The 27,974-nt window shown below is 41.2% G+C and overlaps 1 protein-coding gene across 4 annotated transcripts in view; it reads right to left on the reverse strand.

Annotated features, from left to right (window-relative positions):
* The window catches only part of SLAIN1 (SLAIN motif family member 1), a 53,583-nt gene extending 43,038 nt beyond the window's left edge, over positions 1–10,545 (reverse strand). For all 4 annotated transcript variants that reach the window (XM_054163045.1, XM_054163046.1, XM_054163044.1 and 1 more), the window contains exons 1-2: positions 9,800–10,545; positions 6,314–6,453 (exon numbers count right to left, since the gene is read on the reverse strand). In XM_054163045.1, the coding sequence (XP_054019020.1) occupies positions 6,314–6,453; positions 9,800–10,290 (631 nt within the window). In that variant the 5' untranslated portion in view covers positions 10,291–10,545. The remainder of the gene's footprint in view (positions 1–6,313; positions 6,454–9,799) is intronic.
* Between the last annotated feature and the right edge of the window lie 17,429 nt (positions 10,546–27,974).

Consider the following 27,974-nt stretch of genomic DNA (forward strand, 5'->3'; position numbering starts at 1 on the left):
ACAAGTTGAAAATTCCAGCTCAGTAGCTATCATGGATTATTAGAACAGCTATACTCTAAACAGAGTGGGTATCTTCTCAACTGAGGTAAGAGCCAACACCACCTCTCTACCACCCTTTATAGATGCTGAATGCTAACGACAACCAGAAATCAGTTCTAAGGACATTTTTAATTTCAAGCTGTAGGACAATCAGTCCTCAAATATGGTACTATATTCTTGAATAGTATACATTACAATTTATCAAAAAGTACAAGTCATAATTAAGAACTATATTAAATAGGCACATCTGTGAAATGAATCAAGGGAAGCATCTAATTCTATGGTCCTGCTCTGTCAGCGGGGTTGGACTCGATGATCTTTGGAGGTCTCTTCCAAGCCCTAACACCCTGTGATCCACCCATTTGTTGCCATGAGGGATTTCAACCAACACTTCTACCTTGAAGTGTACTTGCAGAGTAGAAATGTTCCAGTGGCAGAAAGAAATATTCTGCCGCAAATGCAAGTACAGGCTTGTATCAAAACTGTGTTTTGTCCAAATATACAAAGCAGCAGCAGCAATGGTGTTAGAAAATTCAGTGATACCAGCAGCTGAAAGACCTCTAAGAACTACTTGAGATTACAGAGCTGTTAGAACAGGTTACTTCAAATAAAGGAAACCTAATAGGAAGTAACTCCTCTGCATGTATGTGTGCTCCAAGCACTAGGCTTTTGCTGCAGCAGAATCCTGCTATGCATACAACAGCACATACATTCCCCAGAGGAGATCAGATGCTGTTAGTTGCTCATCAACTTTTATTATCAGAAGCATACTACAAAAAGGAATCAAAGTGGCTGTGCCACTATTTCCATTCATTTCAGAACTTTACAAATGTAATGATTGAAATACAATCCAATCATCTGCAACCTTCAGCACATTATCATTTGCTACCCCAAAAATGCTTTCCATCAAACTGTATTTTCCATTACATATGAAAGAGAAAGATGAGAAAGATGTATTAAATCTTATTAATCCAGTCCCGAGTGTTAGCACACATCTCTGACACACCAGTGGACAGCATTTAAACTTAAATCTATTTTAAAATAATAAAAAGAATCCCACCCAGCACTGGGTACAGCCCTGCATCCAGCATACAAAATAAAAGCTTTCAACCACTTACAGTCTTTTCAGTTTGATTCTGCTGTTAACAGACTAAAAGTTCCCCAAGACAACAGATCTTAACAATTGGCAAAAAGTATTTTATATCTTGGACTCCAAAAAAACATGAATGCACTATGAACCACTGGGAAATGGAAGAGGATTAGGATAATGGACCAGAACTTCTCAGATGTAAGTAACAAGCTGCACAACCAGGTCAAATAGCCATACAAGCTGTATTATTATTGGTTGGGTTTTTGAACACACACACACACATATATATATGTAACTGTCAAATTTAATTGCTTGGCTTGGTTTGAGAGGGGTTTTTTCTCTCCTCTGGTGGTTCTTCTGGGTATATGTTTGGGCATCAAACTTAATTATCACATGACACTGGAAGCCAGCAAAATCAAGTCTAAAATTTCACTGATGGAATTCTTGGGTTTTGTGAAATGATAAGCAATTCAACATAAACCACAATTTATCTATTTCATATCATACCTTATCATCCACAGGTGACATAGCAGCATTCATTCTGAAGCATGTGACTTTTTACAAAACAAAGCAGAGTTTAGGCTGAAGACTATAAATTACTGCAGCCGATTGCAAAAGCTACAGACTTCTGTTGCCTACTCTTTTTAAACACCTCAAGTAAGAATTCATCTAAGCCAAACTCTGAATCTAGCCAATACTTCATATTCTCCAAGAAAGAGGAGCTTTCTGTCTGGAAGGCTGAATTGGATGATATGCTTTGAAGCCCTGCATAAAAGCTGAGCTCCTACAGACTGACTCCTTGCTAAGCCTCTTAACTCCTCTCCTCAGTTCATCCACCCGCCTGCTCCACAGCACTTTACAGAACTGAAGCTATACAAGGTATCTTAGCCAGGGTGTCAATCAGCACCATCTCATCGATTTCAAAGGAGTTATACCCATCTCCACCTGCTAGGATGTTTACACATCACATCTCTCTGCTCACTGGGCTTGCTGCTGACATGTCCCAACATTTCCAAGTATTACCAAGAAAATACAGAAGCAGCTCCACTGCACTGTTAAGGATGTGGTACAGTTCTGTTGATTTCAATTAAAGAAATAAACCAGACAGCAATACTAATAACAGAATGGAGAGGGAACTGACACTACAGTAGATAGAGAACTGCTGTAAACAAAACAAACCACAAGGGTTTCAAACAAAAGATGACTGAAGAAGAGCAAAACTAAAGAAGTAATCCAGGTCAGGCCACCGAGGGAAAAATAAAATAACCACAAACACAACCTCAATATTAGAACTACTCACAGAAAACACAGTAAGGCTGAGCAAAGATCTCAGCATAAGAGGCTACATTTAACCTTCATCTTTCTTAAAGCTAGCATACTCAATACACAGAAACAGGGCTTGTAATAAGCCTAGCCCATCACAAAATGAAAAACCCAAAACTTTAGCAGTTTAGTGGTAGATTGGAGAAAATGCAAGAAAATCGTTCAAGTTCTCAAAATCTTTCACAGCAGAACCAAATGCTGGACACCACCATTGTGCATACCCCTAAAGACTTATGCCAAGATGGAATCTTACTTCCAACCTGACATGCTTAAACCAGGCATTTTCATCAAAAACCACAGAGGCCGGTGAGCACAACAACATGAAAAGTTAACTAGCATCAGCCAAGTGAGTGTCCAGTCTGAAAGTCCAAGTAGTCACTGTGTTATTTCATCAACTTGGGCAGCTTTGGCAGAATTCTTTCACAAGACCTTCAGCCTTGTTATGAGCTGGGATATTTTAGACAACAAATGAATACCTTTATGGAAATCAGGATATACTGTAGTACGGAAAAATTACACAAGAAGGAACAAAAGAGTATAGATTTAAAAATCATGAGAACTTAAAACTCAGAAAAATAGCCAATTTTTACTTCTTTTGGCTCACAGATCTTTCTGTGTGTGCTTTGTCAGATATGCTGACTTTGCAAACAAAAATCAATTTTTATGGCTTCTTATTACTACACACACTGTCATCTCCAAAGAGCTATGGGCAATCTAAACTGTGCTAATTTTTGGACAAAACTAGTAAGCAAATTCAAACCTCTGAGCCCCTCAGAAATCACAGAATGGTGCATTATAAACAGGTTTTGACTCCACATTTACTAATTCAAGTACATCACTGTTACTGCTGACTCAGTGCCAAGCAAAAAAGGCGATGTGGGAAGAGGGCTGTTTTCAGATAGCTTTGGAAGGCTATGAAGATTTGCCTTTGCTCGAATTAGAGAGGGCTATGTTTTGTCTTTGACTCTGAGGGTGATATAAACACCTTGTAACTGAAGGAGAGAAGCTTGGCAGAATTTGGTTGGACATGTTAAAATATTGTTTTGTTATTTTGACCTATTATATGCCTTAATTACACATATGCCAGTAGAAAATGACCAATTGAGATGTGACACATGTGCCTTCTGATAGACAATATAACTTTGCTGTATAACGTAATAAACATCCTCGCCTGCTTACATCTGCTCCTGAAAGCATTGCATGAGGCAAACCCAACATCTATGAAACAACTACAGAACATCTATACTTTTACAAGGCATAAAGGTATTTCAAAAATCCCTCTAAAATGCTCTCTCAAGGCATCCAGCTAAAAGGAAAAAACCCATCCTTCAACTTAGAAGTAGAAAGCTTGAAACTTCAGTACCAGAAAGAACAACGTGTATTTATACACTAATTACTAGAGCACACTGCAACATAAAACCCCAGGAAAGTCACATGACAGAAAATGGTGTACTTCAAACCAGAATTACTAGATACTTACAATCTCACACCTGGGTTCAAAACTAAAGAACAAATAAACAATGTGAAACCTACTTTTACAAAGATAGGTTATGAAATAAGACATTTGCTCACTTTGTGCTACTTCTAAAGGTAGAGGTGATAAAAAGAAAGTATTTAGAAATGTAAGAGTTAATCAAGTCTAATTGAATAATTAAAATAATTTTAGCATAGAATTGCTGCAGTAGAAATACAAGTCCATGCACTTCTTGAGCCTACTGCTCCCATAATGGGTTTCATACCTGGCATATAATTTCTCAGAAACCTTTCACAGAGCCCAGGAAATAGAATAGAATAAACCAGGTTGGAAGAGACCTTCAAGATCATCACATCCAACCTATCATCCAACACCACCTAATCAACTAAACCATGCAACCAAGCACCCCATCAAGTCTCCTCCTGAACACCTCCAATGATGGTGACTCCACCACCTACCCAGGCAGCCCACTGCAATAGGCAATCACTCCCTCTATGAAGAATTTCTTCCTAACCTCCAGCCTAAACCTCCCCTGGCACAGCTTGAGACTGTGTCCTCTTGTTCTGGTGCTGGTTGCCTGGGAGAAGAGACCAACCTCTGCCTGTCTACAACCTCCCTTCAGGTAGTTGTAGAGAGCAATGTCTCCCCTGAGCCTCCTCCTATTCAGGCTAAGCATCTCTGAACCCACCACCACAAGCACTCATTATGACCATGACCTTACGTGATGTACATCAGTCGCTCTGACTTTGCTGCACAGATTAGACTAATAACCACAGAGTGATTTAAATTTCAAACAACAGATTTGCCCTTCTAGTCCCTTTATTACCTAATAAATTTAAACACTACCTTCTAGGGGATAAGTAAGCTGCATGCTCTTCTGGCTTGTTTCCACATACAAATTCTTGTCTTGACTCAGTTGCCCATAGCCAGATGCATTGGGTCAATCTGAGAGACCAAAATTATCATCAAAGGAACAGCATGCTAAAGCATAGGACCTATGGAAGGTCTGTACTCATCCTGACTGGAAGCTGGAGGTCAGAGTAACTGAGGCTACCTCAAACAGCACTAAATGGCTGGGTGGGACAATCTAGAAGGAGCTTCTACACTGATTTAGCTCCAGACTGAGACACCATATACCACATAGATGTACACTGAGATGACCATACAGGAGTTGAATGCCAAGCGCCCATTACCACCAGTGGAGTCAAGACAGCTACTGACTTCATCCTAAGGCAAACACCTACAGCTCCCCCTGTATTTTCCAAACTCTATGAACAAAACTCCCATTGACTGCCATGTATGGACATTCAGCTCACACTACAGATGCCTGAACTCAGGTGCTCAAATCACAAGCAAAATTCAACCCTAAAGCTAGATAACTTCAGGCATATTATTTCAATTAAATATTGCTAGGACAATAATCAGTGTAGGATCTTTTATAGCCAACACAAAGAAACAGATGCCTTCAGAGACTGATCTGGTTCAATGGGTAAAACTCACCCACAGGTATGTATATCCTCCAAAGCACACAGGAACGTGCTCAGCCTCTCTTAATGATGACTGTAGCTAGCTTATACAACCTCATATTGTCATTAGCTTTATTTCCTTCTCCCATCACTTTCCTGTAACGTTCATTTGCTGCTTCTTTCCTAGCGAGTTATAAACCTTAAGATAATATCCCACCTTTATCCCTTCCTTCAACACCACTTATTGCAATCTTAAAGGGACCCTAGATGGAAAAAACTTAAAATAATGCTGGCTGATAATTTATTTAGAAAATTCAGCAGACCCAGATATAGCTCGAGAAGTTCATCAGCATATACCCATCAGCAAATAACCATCAGACTGATCCCAGTACTTGACACTACCACGAGCCCCACAAAGCAGTGCTAACAGTCAAGTTACAGCTCTTCTTGGGCTGTCCTGTATTTAGCAGTCCCAGTTCTACATGAGATGTGGACAAATACACCTTAAAAAATAAGCAGCACCATGATAATTTGGGCTTTACAAAAATCCAAAAGCACTATTTTTCAAATCTGTACTAATCACTAGAGCATTAATCTTCAAATCTCTTACTAATAATAAAGTCAGCATCAACTCTTTCTTTCCAAGAGGTCCACTTCTTTAAGAAATTGAAGTGAATTGCCAAGTTTTAACGACATGGAGACAAGGAAAACAAAGAAGGAAAACACTTTAGGAAAAAAAAACATGCCCAGCAAATAAAATACAAATTTACATTGTTAGGACTTGCATAGTAGAGAGAGATTTGCATACACAGGGAAAAAAAATGCGTATCTGCCATCAGCAAAGCTTGCTAAATTGTGAAAAACACCAAACATGAGTGAAATGCCAACTTGCTAGGAAAGAAACTGAAAGACTAAGATTACCTTGTTCCAATCTAAAGCACAGGGACCGTTTTGCAGCCTCTATTTCAGGACTTGGATGATCCAGAACACGCCTGCACCACTGCAGAGGACTCAGTGATTTCTCTGGAGGAGTGAGAATCTTGGTAGGCAGGACGTATAACCTTAACCAAAATACACACAAGCATCAGTGAGATGTGCAATGCTTAACTGTTTACTTTTGTATTCTCACTTTCCTGTACCAGTGCAAAGCTCTGCAACATGGTAACAAAAGATACTCCCAAGTAGAAGAGTTTACATTAGCTGTGTTCTCTCCACAGAAAACTAGGTGGCAAAACATGAACCTTACAGGTCTGCTACATCAAAACAAAGTTAAAGGATATTTCCCATATAAATCTTCCAACTCATCATTACCAGTGTTGCTATTTCATCACTGCCCAAATCATGTGCTGTACACACACCCAAAGGTGTTACAAGTTTCCCCTTTCATATTTATCTTTACTGGAGAGTCAATGACTGCAGTATTTGATTTTACATTTAAATCACAGTTTGAATGTTACTTATTTCACTCGTTGATCGCTAACAATTTAATCAACTTGTCAAAGTGCTGATTATAATAATTGAATTTTCATACACAGTATGTTCTCCCAAATGAACCAGATGTTGCACAAGTCAGATTTTTAAAGATTCAAAACACTGAAAATCCAATTCAGATACTCAATTTGAGCAAAAAGAGAAAGGGCAAAAAAAAGCTAGTGGATAGGTGTTATTCTCAAACAAGAGTAAGCAACTAATTAGACAATCGAGCACATTAGGAAGCCAGGTATCAAAGCAGATTTCACAGGGAAATTCTTGAAGCTGGGATCCATGTTGCTGCTGTTGCCCTTGAAGATTAGTGAACAGAGGCAGACACCGGTTCACCTGGGAGAGCACAAATCTCCCAGGAAGGCAGCTATTCTTGGCTGCTGGAGACGGCTCGTGGCTCTTTGACCTGACCATGTCTGATCGATGGGGCTGCAGACAGTCAGTCAGAGGCAGATTTTCAGGCACCAGCGAAAACACCGGCTGCAGAGGAATGTGGCCTGCACACAGGCAAAACAAAAGACCAGGGGAGAAAAACACACACCAAAACAACAACAACCAAAACCCCAAAAAACCAAAACTGAGCTCCTCAGGGGACCACTAAGAGGCAGCAGCCTTTCACCTTCGGGGTTTCAGCTTAACAGCCAGCCAACTCCCCCAAGGGCAACTGTTCTCCCATGTCTGCTCAATGTTGGTTTTTTTGTTTGTTTGTTTGTTGCGTTTTGTTGTGTTTTGTTGCTGGGTTTTTTTTCCCTTTGAAGTCCATCAGACCTCTCTATGCACCTCAGAAGGAATAAATACCCTTACTGTGATTTCTATCTTTCTTGGTAATCCCAGCAGAGATCAACTATTGAATTTCTCTGAGGAGAGGACTCATTTCCCTCAACTTCCTGCATTTAAAAAAATGATACTGTGAAGAATGAAAATTCAAAAAAAAAAAAGCAGCTTTCCACTTTCCTGTGAACTTGTAGAAGTGCTTCAAAGGCCACACATCTGACTGATGATCAGAGGTTTGTATAAAAAGCTGAACAGTAAAAAGAAGTTGGACCTGCCTGTAATGATGCTATTTTGGCAAGGTTTTTTGTAACTGCAGTCAAACAAACAACAACAACAAAACAAAAACCAAAAGGTATTTAAGGCATAAAATTACCAATCAGCAACTGGGATTCACATAGGTCTTTGGCTTTCCCAACTGTAGTCTGCTTTAAAGACTGACATTCCAAAAAAGCCCCAAGCAGTTGGCATTACAGAGCTGACCTTTCACGGAAAATGACAGAGATTCAGCCTTGAACTCAAACCTTCGACAGTTAAAACAACTCACTCTTTCTGGAATCAATTTGTTAACAAGTCCCTGTCACTAAAGTCTTCCTCTGGACAGGTAAGTGTGTGACACAATGGTAAATTCTTCCCCCACCTTCCCACCCCCAAAATGTTTAGGATCGTTTCCAGGGGGCAAATCAAAAAGGGAAAGTTTACCAAGCCGCCTAAATTAATGACAACTTTCTACCATCCCAAAAATGTAAACAGGGAAAATATTTTGTTTAACAGGGTGAAATTAAGAAAAAATTAAAATCTGATATTCCATCATGTGAAGGAATGCTAGGAGTTAGGGCTACTGTAAAATTTGATTCAAGCACGGACTGACAACCCCAAAACAGCCTTGCACAGACTAATGGTACACATAATGAAGAAACAGTGACAAAAATGTCCATACAATTTGTTGATGATTCCCAAAGGCAAATTTTCCCAAACTGCAGCATGGTATTAATGTGCACCATGAAGTACACACAACCAGCATTCAAGAAATATTTAGATTATTTTTGTTTTAAATCCTTTCTGTTTAGCCAAACCCAGGAATGTTTAAATGCATCTCAGCTGCATTATACTGTATTTTATTCACAGCTGAGGTAAACTTCAGCTCACTTTAAAAACTGACTGCATAAAAAGCTACACTGAAGATTTGACAGATATTTAAAACAGTTATTTAAATACAGACTATCTGTATTTTGTTGATGACACATTAGAACAATTGGGCATCAATTAGATTTAACATGGTTATGTAGCCAATGATTTCTACTGTATTCTAGCAGCATGTCTACAGTGTTTGTCCATATTGCTGAGACAAGTTTTGAGGCACCAAGCTTACTTATTTATATCTCTAGTCTGTTATTCCCCCTCTAGCTAAGTGAGAGTTATCATTCCTCTAGGTCGATTTTATTTTCCGCTACATTCATTCGCAATTCATTTCTGCTTTTACTTCAATTTACCAGTACTCAGACGAGTCCTTTGGAGCTACATTGGCGCTCAAGATACACAACCAACCATTTAGATCAATGCCTAGAAAACAAAAGGCCTCCGAAATTCCTTAAAATGAAAGACAATTGAGCAGAGATTTTAGGATGGGGAAGCAGCGCAGCTCAGATAAAGGCTTTCCCCGACACAATTCCGTTATTTTTAATTCCTTATGTAAACAGGAGGCTAAAACTTGTCTGACACCTGAAATTGAAGAAAGACAACCTTCCTCAAAGGGGAAAAGGATCAGAAACGACCCGCCGACGGCGCGACCCCTTAGGCGAGCCGGGAGGGCGGGGCAAAGCCCCCCTCCCCCCCACCTCCGCCTTGAACCCCATCCGTCCGTAGGACCAACCGCAGTGATGACACATTTTAGGGTGAGGGGGCGGGGGGGGAAGAAAAAAGAAAAACACAAAAACAGGCAGATTGAAGTTTAAGCAGAATGAGATCAAGTGGATTTTGGGGCTAATGCTAAGCACAGCCTGAAGAGCACCAGCAGGGTGCGCGCTGCGGGAGGTGGCGTATGCCGCCAGCCCGACCGAGGACCGGGGGACTACAGATGCCCGGGTCCGGGGGACATAGCTGGGGCGGGGGACATAGCTGGGGCGGGGCAGGGACGGGCCGAGCCGCATGTACCATGTATCCTCGTCCTGTCCGCAGCAGCCGTCCTCTAACTCCAGCACCGCAACCTCGTCCAGCACCGTGGCCGCCACCGTCCCCGGGCTGCTGCCACCGGCAGCTTCCTGCCCCGCGCCGCCAGCCGCGGGCAGGCCGGTCGAGGGTTTGAAATAGGCGAGGGGCTCCGGCGGGCCCAGCGCGGTGGCACACAGCAGGGTGGGCACCGGGCTGGGCATGCACGGCGCGGCCCCACCGCCCGCCACGGAGGGGGGGCTGGCGGGGCGCAGTCCACCGGTGGCCGGCGGCGGGGCCAGCAGCAGGTGAGGGCTGGGCGGGCCGGTCGTGACCGCGGCAGCGGCGGCGCGGCTCCGGAGCTGTTCGTTTTGCTTTTCAAGCTTCCGCACCAGCTCCTGCAGCTTCTTCACCTCCAATTCGGCGCTGACGGCGGAGCCAACGCCGCTCCCCTTTACCTCCGCCATCATCGCCGGCTTCAGCAAGGCAGCCTCCATCCTGCCGGCCCGCCGCCACCGGCACCTGCTCCGCCGCGCCGCCGGAGGGCAGCGCCCGGCCCCCGAGGGTGGTGGGAAGGCGGGAGGAGGGCCGGGGAGCACCGCTTGCCGCGTTAGGGGCTCGGCCCGGCCCTGCGCAGCGCTACGCTACCCGCCCCCGCTCCTCCGCCGTTGCTCTTGCGCCTTCTCGTCAGCAGCGAGTAGGACGCGGGTGGGATCTCCTCCCACTCCGGTAGCCGGGGTACAGCGCACACGCAACACGGCGGGAACAAAGCCGCCCGGCTACCCTTCCATCCACACAGGGGAAGGGGGCAATGAGGACCACTTTGGAGGAAACCTCCGCGCTAGCCCCGGGGGCAGCCCTGCGTCAGCGCAGGTCTTTAAACAAAGGTGCCTTCCCCCACACCCCAGCCGCGGGTTGGACTCGGCCCAGGACGCCTCTGTTTTCGTGAGCCGTGCAATTAGAGCCTGGTGGTGTCAGGGTTGTAATTATGCAGATTGAATGTGTGATGGGAATAAGAATCACAAATAGATGCTTTGTTGGGCTTGAAGGGAACGAATTTAGCCAAAAGCAGCCGTTTGTGGAGTTGAAACGTGCTGATTCTAGAAGTTTTGATTTGTAGCAAGGAAAGCGAAGGATTGTTGAAGATAGGTACTGGTGAAGCAAGAGAGCTGAAGTGTAGCACAGAAATACATCATTGTTTATGCTGGGAAAACCCCTGAGATCAAAGATGTCCTCATACTGAAATTGCTTCCTTTAATGATACACAGATGGGTTTGTAACATTCAAGGCTTAAGACCTGAGAATAACATTACTCAAGGTAGTGTTTTCACATTGTCCTTCATTGATCGGTTTTGAAAGAAACCATTACTTATGACCCTTCCTCCCACTTAGCAGGTGAGCAGAGATTCAGTGTTGCCAAGGCAGTTTTAGCTGTCACACAACACTTGTTTTGTATGTTTTGCCTAAATACAACTGCAGAGGAAACTCTGAAGTCTCCTAAAGCTCTGATGTGAAAATAAAGGACCTATCCCCAGGAAGCATGTAAGTTACTTGGTAACCCACTAATAGCTATGAGCTGGTCACTGCCCAATTCTTGAGCAGCAGCTTTAGACAGAGCAGTAGCAATAACAGCCACCACTGCTTTCATGGTACTTCATTTCTCGGGTTTCTAACATGAGGAGGAACAGGCATGCATTCTCTGCTTAGGCCACAAGTCAACTTTGAAATCATCCAACCTGTAAGTTTTCTCGTTTATAGTGGAAACTTCTGCACATGCACAGGACAATGGCACTATTGTTTATCAGCCTTTTAGATACTTTTGCAGTGCAAATAACAACTGGTACTACAAGAATGGCTGGAAAGGAAGATAGAGCAGGGCATGAAGCATTGAATTTCAGATAATGTAACTTTTACCAGTGAGGAAAACAAGTACAGCCCACAGTGTACTATGTTGGGACCAGGCGGAACTTAATCCAGAACTTCTGTTTGGTCTCCACCATCCATTTGGAGGAAGTGGAAAAACATTGAGAGTGTAGAAACTGTCTGGCTCTAATTCTGCCACGCATTGTCAGAGTAAGTAACATAATCCTGTTTTCACTGCTACAGATAACTACAATCTTTATTCCCATGTGTAAAAGAAGGATTGGGTTTCTACATGGATAACCACAGGCAAAAGCCGTATCTCTCAGGTTGTTATCCCTAATAATGGTACTAGCCTTAGTTCTTAGAAATGTATATGGTAAGATTGTAAAGTGATAAAAAGGATCATTCACAGCATATATAATACTGAGTTTATTAGACACCAGTAATAAACAATGAAAAAAAGGCTGAGAAGAGGTTTTTTGATAATATCAGTGCTGGAAAATGCAATGAGGCAGAGGAAATACTCAAAAGAGATTCAAAATGGAGGAATGACTTTTTCTCTTTGAAAAAGACAGCGTTATTTAGTGGGCCAACAGCAAAGCAGGAAATGGGTATCTGTTTTTCAGAATGCCAGAACAAGGAACATGGCAGTGTGGTGAGCATATTGCATCCTTAAAAAAGAAAATAAAATAATTGATGTAGACACAGTTTGGAGATACATCAGGAGACATATTTGGAGACACCCTAGAGCATGTAGCATCATCTCGTAGAATTTTAAGTCGCCATGGAAATGTTTGTCATCAATGATGAGTAAAAGTAGTTGAACATTTTCAACTGCACTGTTAGTGCCACATGCATAAATGCTGCATGCAGACACTTGTTTCAGAACAGTTCCTAAGAAGAAAAAGCTTAGGACTGAGCATAGTGCCCTAGGATGGGTACAAGAGCTTTTCCAGGCAGTTCAGATTAATTGATCACAGGCAGGATCAGCTCATTGCATCTAGTCTCCAAGATGGTCCAGAGTTTTGGCTCTTCCTTAAGCAAGACTGCTTTGAGCCTAATGTTCATTCAGCAGTGTGGGTAGAAAAGATTTTAAACTTATGTGCACTTGACATTCCCTGCTCACAGGCACTGTGAGACCCTGCCTTTTCTCCAGGCATCTCCTGGATAGGTGGATCTAGTAAGGGTAAAAATGTATTTCACTGTTCTATTTGTTGCTCTGTTTTAAATACACATGTAATTTCACTAATCATGTAGAGGTGCTGGCAGATAAGATGTGTGTTTATGAACACTAGCTGATGAGTTGGATCATCCCAGATCTTCATCAGCTCTTTACAAAACACAATGAAGGCTTGGTGGTTCCATGCCTTTTTTGGTTTTGTTTAAGGCATTGATAAAATGTGTTTTAATGCCAACCCCAAACAACCCATGCCCATGAAACCTGTTGTTCCTGGATCTGAGTAAAGCACCCTAAAGCGGTAGAGATCTACTATTGGATGGTACTTACATGGTATTTTATAGTAGAAATTTGTGATTCCCTATAGTTACTAATAGGTTCCCAATAAGAGAACAAAGAAGCAAGAAGTCTACAAATCCCATCTGCTCTTCTCTGATAATAAGCCTGTTGCTTTATGATGCAATAGCTGCAGGCTGGACCTGCCTTTCAGGCAAGCCAGTAAAGAATTAATTGCAGTAATCCAGTCTGGGCTATACAAAAGATGTGTTACAATAAGGTCAGAGCATGGACAGTGAAGTCCCAAGTCTGGTGAGATTATTTTAAAGTGCAATTCCAGTCTGAAAAATTACTGTGAAAGTAGTTTTATAAAAATAGAGCCACTACTATGCCATCTAATCCAGTATTCTGTCTTTAACAAAAGACTGATAGTAGCTTTGTAAGGAAAATATCTCAGAAACAATAAAAACATTGAGGGATTTTCTCCAGCTTTCAGAAATCACCAAACTGAGACATCTGGACCATTTATTTTTGATAGCCACCAATGTGTAATAATATTACATTTGCCAAGCCCCCTTTTTAAATCATCTAAACATTAGGACTCTACAACACCCTGTAGCAATTAGCACTGCAATTTAATTATGTATTGTAAGAAAAACTACTTGCTATTATCTACTTTAAATCTGCTGCCTAGTAATTTAATTGGGTGTCCCTTAGTTCTGTTTTTCTGAGAAAGACAGAATGATTAATCATTCTCTATTCAGCTTCTCTTTGTCATTTATGACTACATAAAACTCAGTTACTTCTCTTCCAAGCTGACAAGCCCTAATTTATATAGCCTTGCCCCCAGAGAAGTCAGGCTGAACCTCCCATTGTTTCCTGTCTTCCTCCATAATGAAAACTGAATTTTCTAACCCATTCTTTCCTTCTTATTGATAATGTTTTCTTATGTCATGGTAGCTCAGGGAAAGACTGTGACAGAAAAAATAATCTTGTAAATCCAGACATACTCAGTTAAAGAAACCATCTTAACCAAAAGCATACTGGCTCCTCCAGAAACACTCGCATATTCATGAGCATACTTTGCTTTAAAAAGGCTGTGTGGACTCTCCTCCAATATATTGCAGAAATCCAGATGACTCTGTCTTCTGTTGTTTATTATAATCTGTACAATTGGGTTGATAGAAAATCAGACTAACTGAAATGGAACTCCCCAGAGCAGCTTTTATGTTTTTTCAAGAATAATGTCCCAGCTGATGCATCCAATTCATTTGGCACCAAGCCTGCTGTGAGTGATTGGGTAAATGTCTGTGAGAAGTTCGACAATGTCATGCTTGGGCTGCTGTAGAGCTTTTGCAGAGTTACTACCTGGTCCTAGCAGGTTGTTATTGTTAAACTTACAATTTTGCCTTACAATATTTGGACAATTAAACTCCTGTAAGTTACAGCATGGATTCTCCCTTTTCAATGTCTCTTGCAAACATTTTGACTTCCTAGCTGTTGCTAATTTCCTGCTAATTGATTTTCTTCTCTTTTTTTTTGTTTTCCTTTTAAAACTAATTAATATTAAATTGAAGTACTATTGAGTCACTATTTAGAATGGATTTTCCATGGGATCAAATCCAAAACTGCATCACTTTCTGTGAGCCCAAATGGCTCCAGAAAATCAGTGGTTATGGTATCCAAAGATACTATCTGTGCATTAATCTTAGGGTCTTCTGGTTTGATCCATCTGGACAGAACTACCCATGACAGCTCTAAGGTAATGGATTGTTATTTTATTTTGCTTCAGCAATTCCATATCAAATAACTCAGGCTTTCAAATCACAGAATCACAAAATGATAGGGGTTGGAAGGGGCCTCTGAAGATCATCTGGTCTAAGCCCTCTGCTAGGACAGGCTCACCTGTAGTAAATCACACAGGAATAAATACAGGCAGGTTTTGAATGTCTCCAGAGGCAAGAGTCCATAACCTCCGTGGGCAGCCTGTTCCAGTGCTCTGCCACCGTCAAAGTGAAGATTGTTTTCTTTTCTTATGTTAATGTGGAACCTCCTGTGTCCAGTTTGTGTCGATTGCCCCTTGCCCTGTCGCTGGACACCACTGAGAAGAGTCTGCCTTCATCCTCCCCATACTAATCCAATCCCTTCCCTTCACTATAGACAGGAATCACCACTCCTAGCCTTACAAATCAGGGTGGGTTGTTTCTTGCTAATGAGTCTTCATTGAGAACAAAGACTAATTATGCTTTGAAAGAAGATTGAACATTTGCATTGTCTCTAGTATGTAAGTGTATTGGAGAGTATAATTTGGTTCACAGAATATTACCACTGATGAATAAGAAGGAGAAGGTAGAGGGAGAGATTTGGAGTTCAAGGTTGTTAATAAATGAGCTGATCACGTTAAAGGTTTTGAGTGTAAAATGACTGAAGTACAGCTTCTCTCCAGGACGCTAAAAATCTGTGACACATCTTACCAGGAATCCAGATTTTACCTTGATTTGTCTTCAAGGAGCAATGGCCATCAACAGGAAAAAGTGCCTTATCTCATGATGACATTAATATGCTGGTGGCTTCAACCAGTTCTGGTCTGGTTTTGTGGTTTTGTCGGGGGGGGGGGGGGGTGGGTTGTTACAGTATCACAGTATCACTAAGGTTGGAAGAGGCCTCAAAGATCATCGAGTCCGACCTGTCACCACAGACCTCATGACTAGACCATGGCACCAAGTGCCATGTCCAGTCCCCTTTTGAACCCCTCCAGGGATGGTGACTCCACCACCTCCCTGGGCAGCCCATTCCAATGGCGAATGACTCTCTCTGTGAAGAACTTTCTCCTCACCTCGAGCCTAAACTTCCCCTGGTGCAGCTTGAGACTGTGTCCCCTTGTTCTGGTGCTGGTTGCTAGAGGGAAGAGACCAACCCCTTCCTGGCTACAACCACCTTTAAGGAAGTTGTAGAGAGCAATGAGGTCACCCCTAAGCCTCCTCCTCTCCAGGCTAAACAATCCCAGCTCCCTCAGCCTCTCCTCAGAGGGCTTGTGTTGGTTTGGTTGGTTGGGTTTTTTTCCTTCTATCATGTTTAATTTTGTCTGCATATAGGTGGAGAAGCAGATTCAGGTGATTCATGAGCTTTGCAGTCAAGTGAAATAAAATGTTTACTGTCCATGTTAGCAACTCTGTGGTATGAGTAATTCAGTTTGCAAAATGTTACTAAGTATAGGCCAACAGACTGAATGCTTTATGACACTGTAAAGTGATTTAGGAGCTACCATGTTGAAAAACTAAAGAGCAATATACTTAGCATGGGTGCTAAGTTAAAGTGTTATGCTTAGCATGTGAAAAGTAAAATATTAACACACACCCCCACACCCCCTCAGTCCCACAGTAAATACGGTTTTTGAGAAGGCACATCAGTGTGGCACTGATGCCACAGCATGGAAAGTTTGCAGAGGAAATGGTTTCAAACATTCTTGTGGTGGAGTCACTGTCCCTGGAGGTGTTCAAAAAAGGATTGGACATGGCACTTGAAGCCATGGTTTAGTTAGTCATGAGGTGTTAGGTAATACGTTGGACTTTATGATCTCTGAGGTCTTTTCCAACCTGGTTGATTCTATGATTTCTCCAAGTTTAGTTCGATCAGGCAAAAATCTTTGCTGAATAGCTGGAAGTGCCCATGTAACTTATTTGTGTGAATTCTATTTTCCCTTTAGATGGGATCTGAAAAAAAGCCTTGTGTGCAAAAACCTGTATCCCACCTGATCACAAAATATCCAATAAATGACAAAGAGATCTAGAGGGAAATGTGGGTACAGTTAGAAAACCTAAATCCAAACTTGTTTTTCAGACCCTCTGTTCCATATGCTATATAACCAGCAGAGTACTTGAGATCTTTCCTGCATCAAATCATTAGATCAGCATAAAAACCTTTGCCATTCCTCCTGCCATACCAGGTCTCCTGAATCCAAGTAGTGATGAATCTATCAATCTTTGGGCCTCTGGGCCCCTCTGGAAGTGTGCAGTCAGTGTCAAACACACCTCCAAGACTGAAGGAGAGCTACTCTATAATCAGCCCTTTCTGGGACAGCCTGAAAACAGAAGAAATATGGTTGAGCAAAGGCATTTCTTGAGTACACTCCTTGGATCACTGACGAGTGTGTGAATTATGGGCTTACAAAAAGTGTTTACAAAACGAGGGCTTTTCCTTGTGTTTGTTACAAGTCCATTATGAGAAGCAAAATCTCTGCTACTTCCACTCCCCTGTTTCATTTATGTTCCCACTGAGGAGATACTGATTGTGAATTAGAAGGCAGGGGAGTTTTTAAACAGTTCTGGTGACCTCCAAGGTAAAAACCAGAAACAGAGTTCTCAAAGCATGAATTCTCTGACTGCATATCTGGGATAGAAATAGACTAGACTAGACTAGACTAGAATAGAATAGAATAAACCAGGTTGGAAGAGACCTTCAAGATCATCATGTCCAACCTATCAACTAATCCAACCCACCTAATCAACTAAACCATGCAACCAAGCACCCCTTCAAGTCTCCTCCTGAACACCTCCAGTGGTGGTGACTCCACCACCTCCCCAGGCAGCCCATTCCAATGGGCAATCACTCCCTCTGTGTAGAACTTCTTAACATCCAGCCTAAACCTCCCCTGGCGCAGCCTGAGACTGTGTCCTGTCTTGCACTAGAGTGGAAGAGGCAGAAAAATTACTGCTCCTTCCCTGCTTTCCTCCTCCAGCTTTCCACAGTTGTCATTCATGTTAAAACTGATACGCTTGCTTCCATGGAGAATTTTGTTGTGAGAAAACTGATATTTTGTTACAGAAGGCTTTACTATCTGTTACGTCAGTAAATGGAATAACAGCAGTGTTCAAATGCACTATCAATTGGATAAAAAGATAGATAAAAACAACGTTTAAATGCATCTTCAATCATATACTTCTGTAGGTTTTCCAAATATTAGTAATTTAAGTGTTTGGATGTTTGAGGTTATAAGGCCACAAACACAGTTAGCTGGATTCTCATTCTTAATTCCAAGATTGGGAGGAGACTTGATGAGGTGCTTGGTGCCATGGTTTAGTTGATTAGATGGAGTTGGATGATGGGTTGGACACGATGATCTTGAAGGTCTCTTCCAACATGGTCTGGTCTATTCTATTCTATTCTATTCTGTTCTGTTCTGTTCTATTTTAACTTGTGGTGAGTTGAAAATTCTCCCCAAACATTACATTTGCCAGACCAGCTCAGGTTGGAGGCAAATGAAGCTTTATCAACAAGCAAAACTACAGTCTAAAATGAAATGCAATGAGTTTACACCCAATAGTGGTTTATTTACATTTAACTGCTTTCTGTTCAAGATCTGTGAACAAAATTTAAAAGCATAGCCTAAAACTATCACAGAACTACACGTGAGGATAACATTATTAAAAGTTTGTCTTCATTTAGAGCAGACAGAAGCTCCTTTACCCCTGCCCAGAGGAGTGAAAGAAAAACGCTCCACGCAGGATTGAAGTGGAAATTTAAGTGGAAGCACTATTCACAACACTATACAACAGTGCAAAAACACACAAAATGCACAAATCCATAGGCACCCTCAGCCCAGTTCTCCAATCTGGGCTTACCACAGAACCTCATTAGGCCAAAGCTTTCCACAAACCAGGCAAAATCCCAAGCCTCAATGCCACAAGGCTTCCCCCTGCACTAGGCTGCATGATGCAGGCAGAGAATCATCTTGCCTGCACCAGGCCCCACTTCCCCATAAAGGGATAAGAGAGATAAGAGCCCACACGTAGGAGAAGAGATGAAGGAAAAGGCAGAACTGACTCTACACTCAATTTATATAGAAGATAAAGATGCAGTATTATGGGATGGAATAACATAATTTCCAGTGCCACCCACCTTGGGACAGACAGACTGTCCAATCCCCCAGGAGGACCTCTCTGGTGGGGCAGCTATTCCTTAACCCACAACAAAGTTCTATGGGTGGAAGTTACGATGGACTAACATTTTCTGGAATATTTATCTTACAGTCAAGTTTGAGTACTGATTTTAACAGCACCATTATTTATGGCAACACTATTACTTTCTAAATTCCTATCCCCAGTTTTCAAAATCACTAACTCCACTTGTCCTTAATTGGCTTCTTTGCATAATGTGTTCACCTTTTTCTTTTCTTCTATTTCTGCTCCTTTTGGGTATTTTGACATGTGAACGCTGTTTTTCTCCCCCTCCTATTAGGAAAAATGTCTTTGAATGCCAGAAAAAAACTTTGCCATTTCTTTCCAGAAATTATTCTATTTCTTTTGTTGTTGTTGTTGTTCCAGAGTAGGTCATTTAAAAATGTTGATTGCCATTGTTTTGACCACAATAGCTGTATAAGCTTCCTAAACAGGTGTCTGATGACTGCATAGCAATGCCAAGACTCAGACCAGTGCTTTTGACAGTATTTTTCTCAGATTCTGACTCTAAGAGGACAAAACCAAACAGTTTTAAGTCTTGGCACAGGATATGAGACTAGCTGTCAATTTATAACTGACATAGTTATAAAAACTATGAGAAATGGTACCTTTACAAGTAGTTTGCTTGGAAAGGGGAATGAAATCTGCTTTTTTAAAAGCCAGTTATGCAGGTGCAGCAGTACCACCCAGAGGCCACTGCTGTGCTGGGCACTGCATACACAGTAGTTCCATTCCAAAACAGCTCAGAGATTGGAAAGGCAAAGAAGATACTCAGGCTTAGAAGAGATCATTACATGAAGGTATTTCCAGTACTCTCAGATGAAAAACCCCGGTCTTCCTCACCATCCTGCTCCAACCAAATCTGACTGCAGACAACTCCTCTAATGTTGCTAGAAAGAAGCATTGCAGTAACTAGATAAACAGAGAATCAAACGAGCTACATTTAATCATGAATTCAATCACTCAGATGAGATAAATTCCAGGTTCTGTTCTTTGCTTCCGGGATTGTCTGTGTGTTTTGTATTCAGCAGTCATTCCTGAAGCAACAATAGATACACAGTGAATGTGCAAGCAGTGCAGCTATTTTGTGGGCCACAAGGATCCACCCTGCACAGGTCTGGGAACACAACAAAAATGTTGATGATGATGATGATGATAATAATAATAATAATAATAATAATAATTATTATTATTATTATTATTATTATTATTATTATTATTATTATTATTATTATTATTATTATTATTATTATTATTATTATTATTATTATTATAAAAAAACAGGTTGGAAGAGACTTTCAAGATCATCGCGTCCAACCCCTCAACCAATTCAACCCACCTAAACAATGGCACCAAGCACCCCTTCAAGTCTCCTCCTGAACACCTCCAATGATGGCGACTCCACCACCTCCCCAGGCAGCCCATTCCAATGGGCAATCACTCTCTCTGTATAGAACTTCTTCCTAACATCCAACCTAAACCTCCCCTGGCACAGCCTGAGAGTGTGTCCTCTTGTTCTGGTACTGAACATGTTTATTCCATACACTAGCCTGTTCCACTCTGTTGTGCAACTTGGTTAAAATATACCTACCTTTGGGGAAGAAATTGAACTTGATCCACTTTCTGGGCCAGTAATCTGTTGAAAGAGAACACCACTACCACAATTTTAAAAGGTGGTAGTTAAGAGGAGATTTTTGAGGAGGTCTGATCTTAGCAGTGTGTGCTAAGATCTCCCTGACATGCAAAGAATGTTTCTAAGTCTCACTTTTACTAATGCAGGAGATTAGAGCCAAGGTGCTCAAACCAGCCAGAGCACAAAACCAGATAGTTGGTCTTTGAAGTCAGATAAGGAAATATCTCATGACTTTAAGACTTCAGTGATTCTGCATCTGTTGAGCAGATAAACAGAGCTAATTTTGTCATCATTTTCAGATTCAGCACATCAAAATCACCTAAGTATTAAGTATCTTTGTCCTTCTTTATGGAATGAAGACTGTCTGTGCTGATATGCTGCTGTGAAGAAAAATGAGGTGTTCTGTTGCAAAAGAAGGGAGCAGAAGAGGCTGCATCTCACCCTTGTAGTTTGATCTCAACTGAACTGGAAGCTAAAACCAGCTCCTGGTGTAACAGAGTAGGTATAATGAGCAGTATGCAAGTATGATCAGAAAACAAAACCAAACAGGAAAGGGAATACTTTTCATTCTAAGCAACAGGATTCTGTTAAAATATCCAGGGAGGGCAGCAGAGAAGGAGAGTTCTGACCTTTGTATATATTCTGAGTAACTAAATTAAATACATGAAATTATCCCAGCATGGTCTGCATCTCCATACCAAGGGGTAATGAACAGAACTGACCTCCTGAATAAAAGTAAAGTCCCTCTGATGTTGACCAGCTGTTTACAAGCCTAGCTAAGGAGGGTTCACCAAGTAAAGGAGAGCATGTCTTGCCAAACTCACAGAGATGTTTATTTCAAGAGGATGAGGGGACAATGTTACAGGTGTTTGTCACCTTGTGCCAAGTACTGCTAGAGAGGTTGCTCAGGCTAAGTGCACTGTGAGAGCCTACAGAATGTATTAATACAGAAAAGCTGTTCTTGAGGCATTCCTTGTCCTTGTAAATATCAGTAGCCATCCATGTATTTAACTGCATCTGTATTATGTGTGTTATTTCACTTTTCCTCTTATTTCTTGATTATTCCCTCTGTAGAGCTATGCCCCAGCTTTGTAAAAGAAAGTATCCATTACACACTGAAAATATGGGCCTGATGAATCAAAAACCCCCCACATAATGTGGTGCATCATCTCTCAGTACGGCTTTTCAGTCCAATTTAATGCTTTATGGAAGATAACGCGTTCATTAAAACAGCTGCCGGCAAACTGCTCGTTCAGATTGTTCCAGGGAAGCACTAGTCAAAGACAAATAAAACACCACATGCTAATGATATGCAAAGAGGACAAAAACCAATTAAGTTTTTATACATTGGCATTGAGATGTTAATATGATTTTTTTTAATGAGTACTGCCATGCCTGCTTTTACATGGTAAATATCAAGCACCACAAATCCAGTGTTTCTTTCCACCAAACTTGCAACATCTAAAAAATTACCAGGTCTGTTCAGCAAGGATGAATTAATGAGCACAGAATTATTATTTATTGTTTCTTCTTGCTGCTTCTCTGTCAGTGAGCATTTAAGTAGCAGATATTTGGATCCAGACTTTGCTCCTGGGGTCTAGTGGAGTGAAATTAAATATCTCATCCACTCAAACACTAGGAAGCCCTGGATTCTAATGTACTGGCTTAAATTAATAGCTATCATCTTCTGTGGCAGCTGAGCCTGAGCAATAACTTGGCCTCTGAACAGGATGAAATTTGTGACCCCAGTATTAAAATGTTGCCACTAATTTTCTCCACCTGTTTTGCAAGTGTCATTTTTCTTTCCTGGTAAAATTTCCAGGGCAGTAATAAATATAGTTTGATTAGAATATGTGATCAGCAAGAGACACACACCAGAAAAAGTATCTATAATAACGGGTTTATTAAAGCTACTGCCATTAATTCATAAGACATTTTCATAAAATCAAGAAAAACTATCTCTGTTTCTTGGCTCCTTTGTGTATCAGTCTGAAGATGTTTTAAGACAGGACAGAGAGATTACATCATTACTCAACTGCAGGCTCAATGGCTTCAAGTACACAGACATCCATACCTGCTCTATTCGCTACTTGAATGTACAGACAAGAAGAGAAAGTTTGGCTGGGACAGCCACTCAGCAATCTAATATTAATCTATGACTGATGCTTTTCACCTTTCTATGTTCTTGCTCAGGACCAGCAGTCTCCAAGCACTCTAATTCTGACTTGGTCCTATTCAAGAAGTCCTTTTAAGAAGAGATGTAAGGGAGATAAGTCCCTTCTGAATAACCATGATCTAAATCATCTCATGGAAGAAACTAGTAGTCAACATCCTTCTTTGTGCAGTAAACTATGGAACTATTTATTATTTTAGGCAAACAAGGCAAAATGTATTATGAGAAAGCATGAATTCTTCTTTCTGTTCTTATACTTCAATGCAGAAACACAGTCCAAAAGGGGGGAAAAAAATTAAAAATTACTTTCACTGTAGTCTCAGAGGAAAGAGTTCCTCTGGCCTAATGTAGATGTCTAGAAATCTGAACCATTCGCTCCAGGTAGCTTTGCAAAGCATTGGAAAGTATATTTGATGCATGGTTAATGTCATGGTGAAAGAGATGTTTGCAGTCTGACCAAATGAAACACTTCCTAAAAGTGTCTACTTCTCTATATAGTTACAGAATGGAATAAGTAACTTGGAAGTAGATGTCTATGCTGTAGATATTTAGGCAAGATGAATCCAGCCAAGGTGTTTAGATAGATTAATAAATTAGGAAAGATAAATACAACATAATGTCATACAAAATTTGTGTTTCATGATTTCTTTGCAACTATTATGTGTGTACTTCATTAAGAAAATGATAATGCAATAGTTGCCAGAGTTATGAACATAGAGTGGGATATTTCTAATTAAAACTCCCTATTAACTCTGGTCTAGAATCCCTCCACAGAAATAGGGATGCATTTTCCAAAGATGATTTGTTCCCTCTTATAGTTGTCATTTAAGTTACTTGGGAAGAATCCTCCTCCAGAGATTGATGTCTCTCCTCAAAGTTACAGAGTGAATTCACCTCACTTCCTATGAAAACAGTAGTTTAAACTGAATAGCTGACTTTTAAATGACTAATCTGTGATGAGATTAGTCCCATTCATGCTATATAAAGATAACAGCTCTTAATATCTAAGGGGATATGTTTTCAGTAAAGAGAATACAGCCCCTTCACGAATGTGTGCAAGTATGTCCTGATGTTCAGAAGACGTCAATAAATTAGCAGTAGATTTCCACACAGTTTAACAGTTTCACAGATCTGATTGATATACTGAACAATATCTTGGTTTGCTTCCTGGAATGTGTGCATGACAAGGCATCTAAATTCTCATGAAATTAATACCTTTGGGAACCATGCAGTAGGCCTTCATTTAAAGTATTTGTTCCTAGCAAAAACACTTAATAATTTTCCATAATGGTTTGAATTAACAGGACAATTTACTTAGCTAAACACTAGTGGAACTTCTTTATCGTGCTTTCTGTATGTCAGAATTAGTAGATCCATTTTTCTGAAAGAGAAAAGATTAATCAGAAATGCAAAGTCAGTACTCTCTACATGTCACACAAGAAAACTTTAGATACATTTCTTTTTATTCTTTTTTGCCCCAGAAAATCTACTGCAGTCTGGCAGTCTCCTCTTGTCATTTGCTGAAACAGGGTATGTCAATTTATCATGCTTACTACATAGACCCTCAGTATGTCTTCTACAGTTTTATAACTGTCACAATGCCTTATTAATTTTATAATCTGATTTAATTGCAAAAAATCACTCCTCCCACCAAATTTTGTAGTGACATCACACAAAACATTTTAACAAAACAAATCACTATAATTTTAGTTCACATGATCTTATCTTAGAAGTACGTAGGTAAAAAACAGCTTATTGTAACATTTCATCACAGGATCACAGGATGTTCAGGGCTTGGAAGGGACCTCCAGAGATCATGTAGTCCAATCCCCCTGCCAGAGCAGGACCTTAGAATCTTATGCAGGTCACACAGGAACACATCCAGATGGGTCTTGAAAGTCTCCATAGAAGGGGACTCCACAACCTGGAGTGCCCATTCCAGTGCTTTGTGACACTTACAGTAAAGAAGTTTCTCCTCACGTTGAGGTGGAACCTCCTGTGCTGTATTTTATATCCATTGCCCCTTGTCCTATCACAGGGTGCAATGGAGCAGAGCCTGTCCCCTCCCTCTTGACACCAGCCCTCAGATATTTATAAACTTTTATTAAATCCCCTCTCAGTCTTTTCTCCAGACTAAAAAGCCCCAGGTCTCTCAGCCTCTCCCCATAAGGCATGTGTTTCAGTCTCTTAATAATCCTTGTAGCCCTCTGTTGGACTCTCTCGAGTAGATCCCTGTCCCTCCTGAAGTGGGGAGCCCAAAACTGGACGCAATATTCCAGGTGAGGTCTCACTAGGGCAGAGTAAGAGGGAGAGGAGAACCTCCCTCGATCTGCTGGACACACTCTTCTTAATGCACCCAGGATGGCATTGGCCTTCTTGGCCTCAAGGGCACATTGCTGTACTATGGATAACTTGTTGTCCACCAGGACTCCCAGGTTCTTCTCCGCAGGGCTGCTCTCTAGCAGATCACCTCTTAACATATACTGGTGCAGTTTATTATTCCTTCCCAGATGCGGGACTCTGCACTTATCCCTGTTGAATCTCATGATGTTCCTCTTTGCCCAGCTCTGCAGTCTGTCTAGGTCTCACTAAATGACTGCACAGCCTTCAGATGTATCAGCCAAGCCTCCCAGTTGGGTATCATCAACAAACTTGCTCCCTCCTCATCAATATCATTGATGAAGATATTGAACAGCACCAGACCCAGCATTGATCCCTGGGGGACTCCACTAGTCACAGCTCTCCAGTTGGACTTTGTGCCATTAAGCACCACTCTTTGAACTCTATTTTGTAACCAGTTCTTAATCCATCTCACTGTCTGTTCTTCTATCCCACACTTCCTGAGCATGCTCACAAGGATGTTATGGGAGCCATCTCTGTTTCCATTTGTCTTTATTTGGTATAAAGGTACTGATTTGTAGTATTGTGCCTTAATAACTGTCATGAACAGAGAGGATTTAATATATAGCAACTCCTACACAAATTAATGAAACAAAACCTTTATTCTTTGCTGCCTTGCACATTTGGATACTCACTGTGCTCCTCACAATAGTAAGAATGGCATTCACAGTGTATTTTAATTTAATAGATTTTGTACCTTCTCTTTATAGGTCACAGTAACTAGATTAGGTGAAAATACCTCAAGAGCCCTTGTTGTTAATTTCAGTAGAACAACATGATTCTCATATGGCCTTGCAATTTATTTGTGTCCCTTTCAGGCAAGACGTCCTTGCCTTACTGCAGGTGTCTTCATTGACTGCACAAGTAGGATTCTACACTCGTAGGTACTGAGTAATTATTTCATCTAAAGACTGGGGTCAGATGTCATCCTTAATCACCCAGTCTTAATGAGTGGAATACTTTGAAAAGGTTTAAGAACACAGAAATAAACAAAAGCAATAGCTGTGCTGTAATATATTAAAGTTCTTGAATGAAGTTCTGCATATTGTTCAGTTCAATGTATCTTGCATCTTACCTTTAACTTTGGAATAGCAAGGTTCACAATGCACAGTTTGTCTGTAGATCCAAATGCTATCTCCTGCTTTCAGATCCTCCAGTGGCCTTTTACATACTTCACACTTCATACAAGTAACAAGAAAAATTAAAATTAAGTGCTCCTTTAATATACATACCCAACATGCTGTCTTTAAAGAAGTAAGCAACCTCATACCAGACTAGGGGTTATAAGTACTGCAATATTATCAAATCTGAGCTCTCAATGAATAGCTTTGATGAACAGTGAATATACAACTTTTAAATATCTAAAAAATAGGACTGCATTTTTTTTCCTCTCTTTTCTACATAAGCTGTTAGTATTAAGTTACTAGTAAAACAGACTGCTCTCTTCACTTGTTTTATGTTTCCTTGTATAAACCAGCAAAAAGATGGGCATCCTTTCAAAGCTTTGATAAGCAAGAATAGAAAGAATAGAACAAACCAGGTTGGAAGAGACCTTCAAGATCATTGTGTCCAACTCATCATCCAACACCACCTAATGAACTAAACCATGCAACCAAGCACCCTATCAAGTCTCCTCCTAAACACCTCCAATGATGGTGACTCCACCACCTCCCTGGGCAGCACATTCCAATGGGCAATCACTCTCTCTGTGTAGAACTTCTTCTTAACATCCAGTCTGAACCTCCCCTGGCACAGCTTGAGACTGTGTCCTCTTGTTCTGGTGCTGGTTGCCTGGGAGAAGAGACCAGCCCCCACCTGGCTACAACCTCCCTTCAGGTAGTTGTAGACAGCAATAAGGTCTCCCCTGAGCCTCCTCTTCTCCACGCTAATCAACCCCAGCTCCCTCAGCCTCTCCTCATAGGGCTTGTATTCCAAACCCTTCACCAACTTTGTTGCCCTTCTCTGGACATGTTCCAGCAACTCAACATCTTTCCTGAAGTGAGGGGCCCAGAACTGGACACAGGACTCAAGGTGTGGCCTAACCAGTGCAGTGTACAGGGGCAGAATGACCTCCCTGCTCCTGCTGGCCACACTGTTCCTGATACAGGCCAGGATGCCATTGGCCCTCTTGGCCGCCTAGGCACACTGCAGGCTCATGTTCAGCCTACCATCAACCAGCACCCCTGGGTCCCTCTCTGCCTGGCTGCTCTCCAGCCACTCCAGCATGGGGTTGCTGTGGCCAAGAGTAGCTAGCATTTTTATACAGCAGGGGAAAATACCAAACACTACAATTTGGATTATTTACTCACTGAACTTTTTGTATGTACCTTTACAAGGAAATAAGGACCTTATACTGCTGTCAGCTACATGCAAATGTCTAATGGATACAGGGCATTTGTAAGGAGCTAAATGAATATTAATGACATGAAATTGCACTACTTAGCTAAATACATAACTGCAAGCATGAAGCACAGACCTACACTAGTTGTTTAATTTTCTGCCAGTGCTCTCATAATTGGGTGCTTATACAAAGCTTCAGCTCAATTTTGCTGGCCGGACAGCTTCCCACTTGGGAACAGGTAGCAAAAAGAATATAATCTAGAAAATAACATAAAATACTTAACAGATTGTTCAACCAATACTAACATGTGATGCTGCAGCATATCTATCATAAGGAAATTTCATATTGTCTGGATCCTGGA

This window comes from Dryobates pubescens, chromosome 7, assembly GCF_014839835.1.
Source record: "Dryobates pubescens isolate bDryPub1 chromosome 7, bDryPub1.pri, whole genome shotgun sequence".
Lineage (NCBI taxonomy): Eukaryota > Metazoa > Chordata > Aves > Piciformes > Picidae > Dryobates > Dryobates pubescens.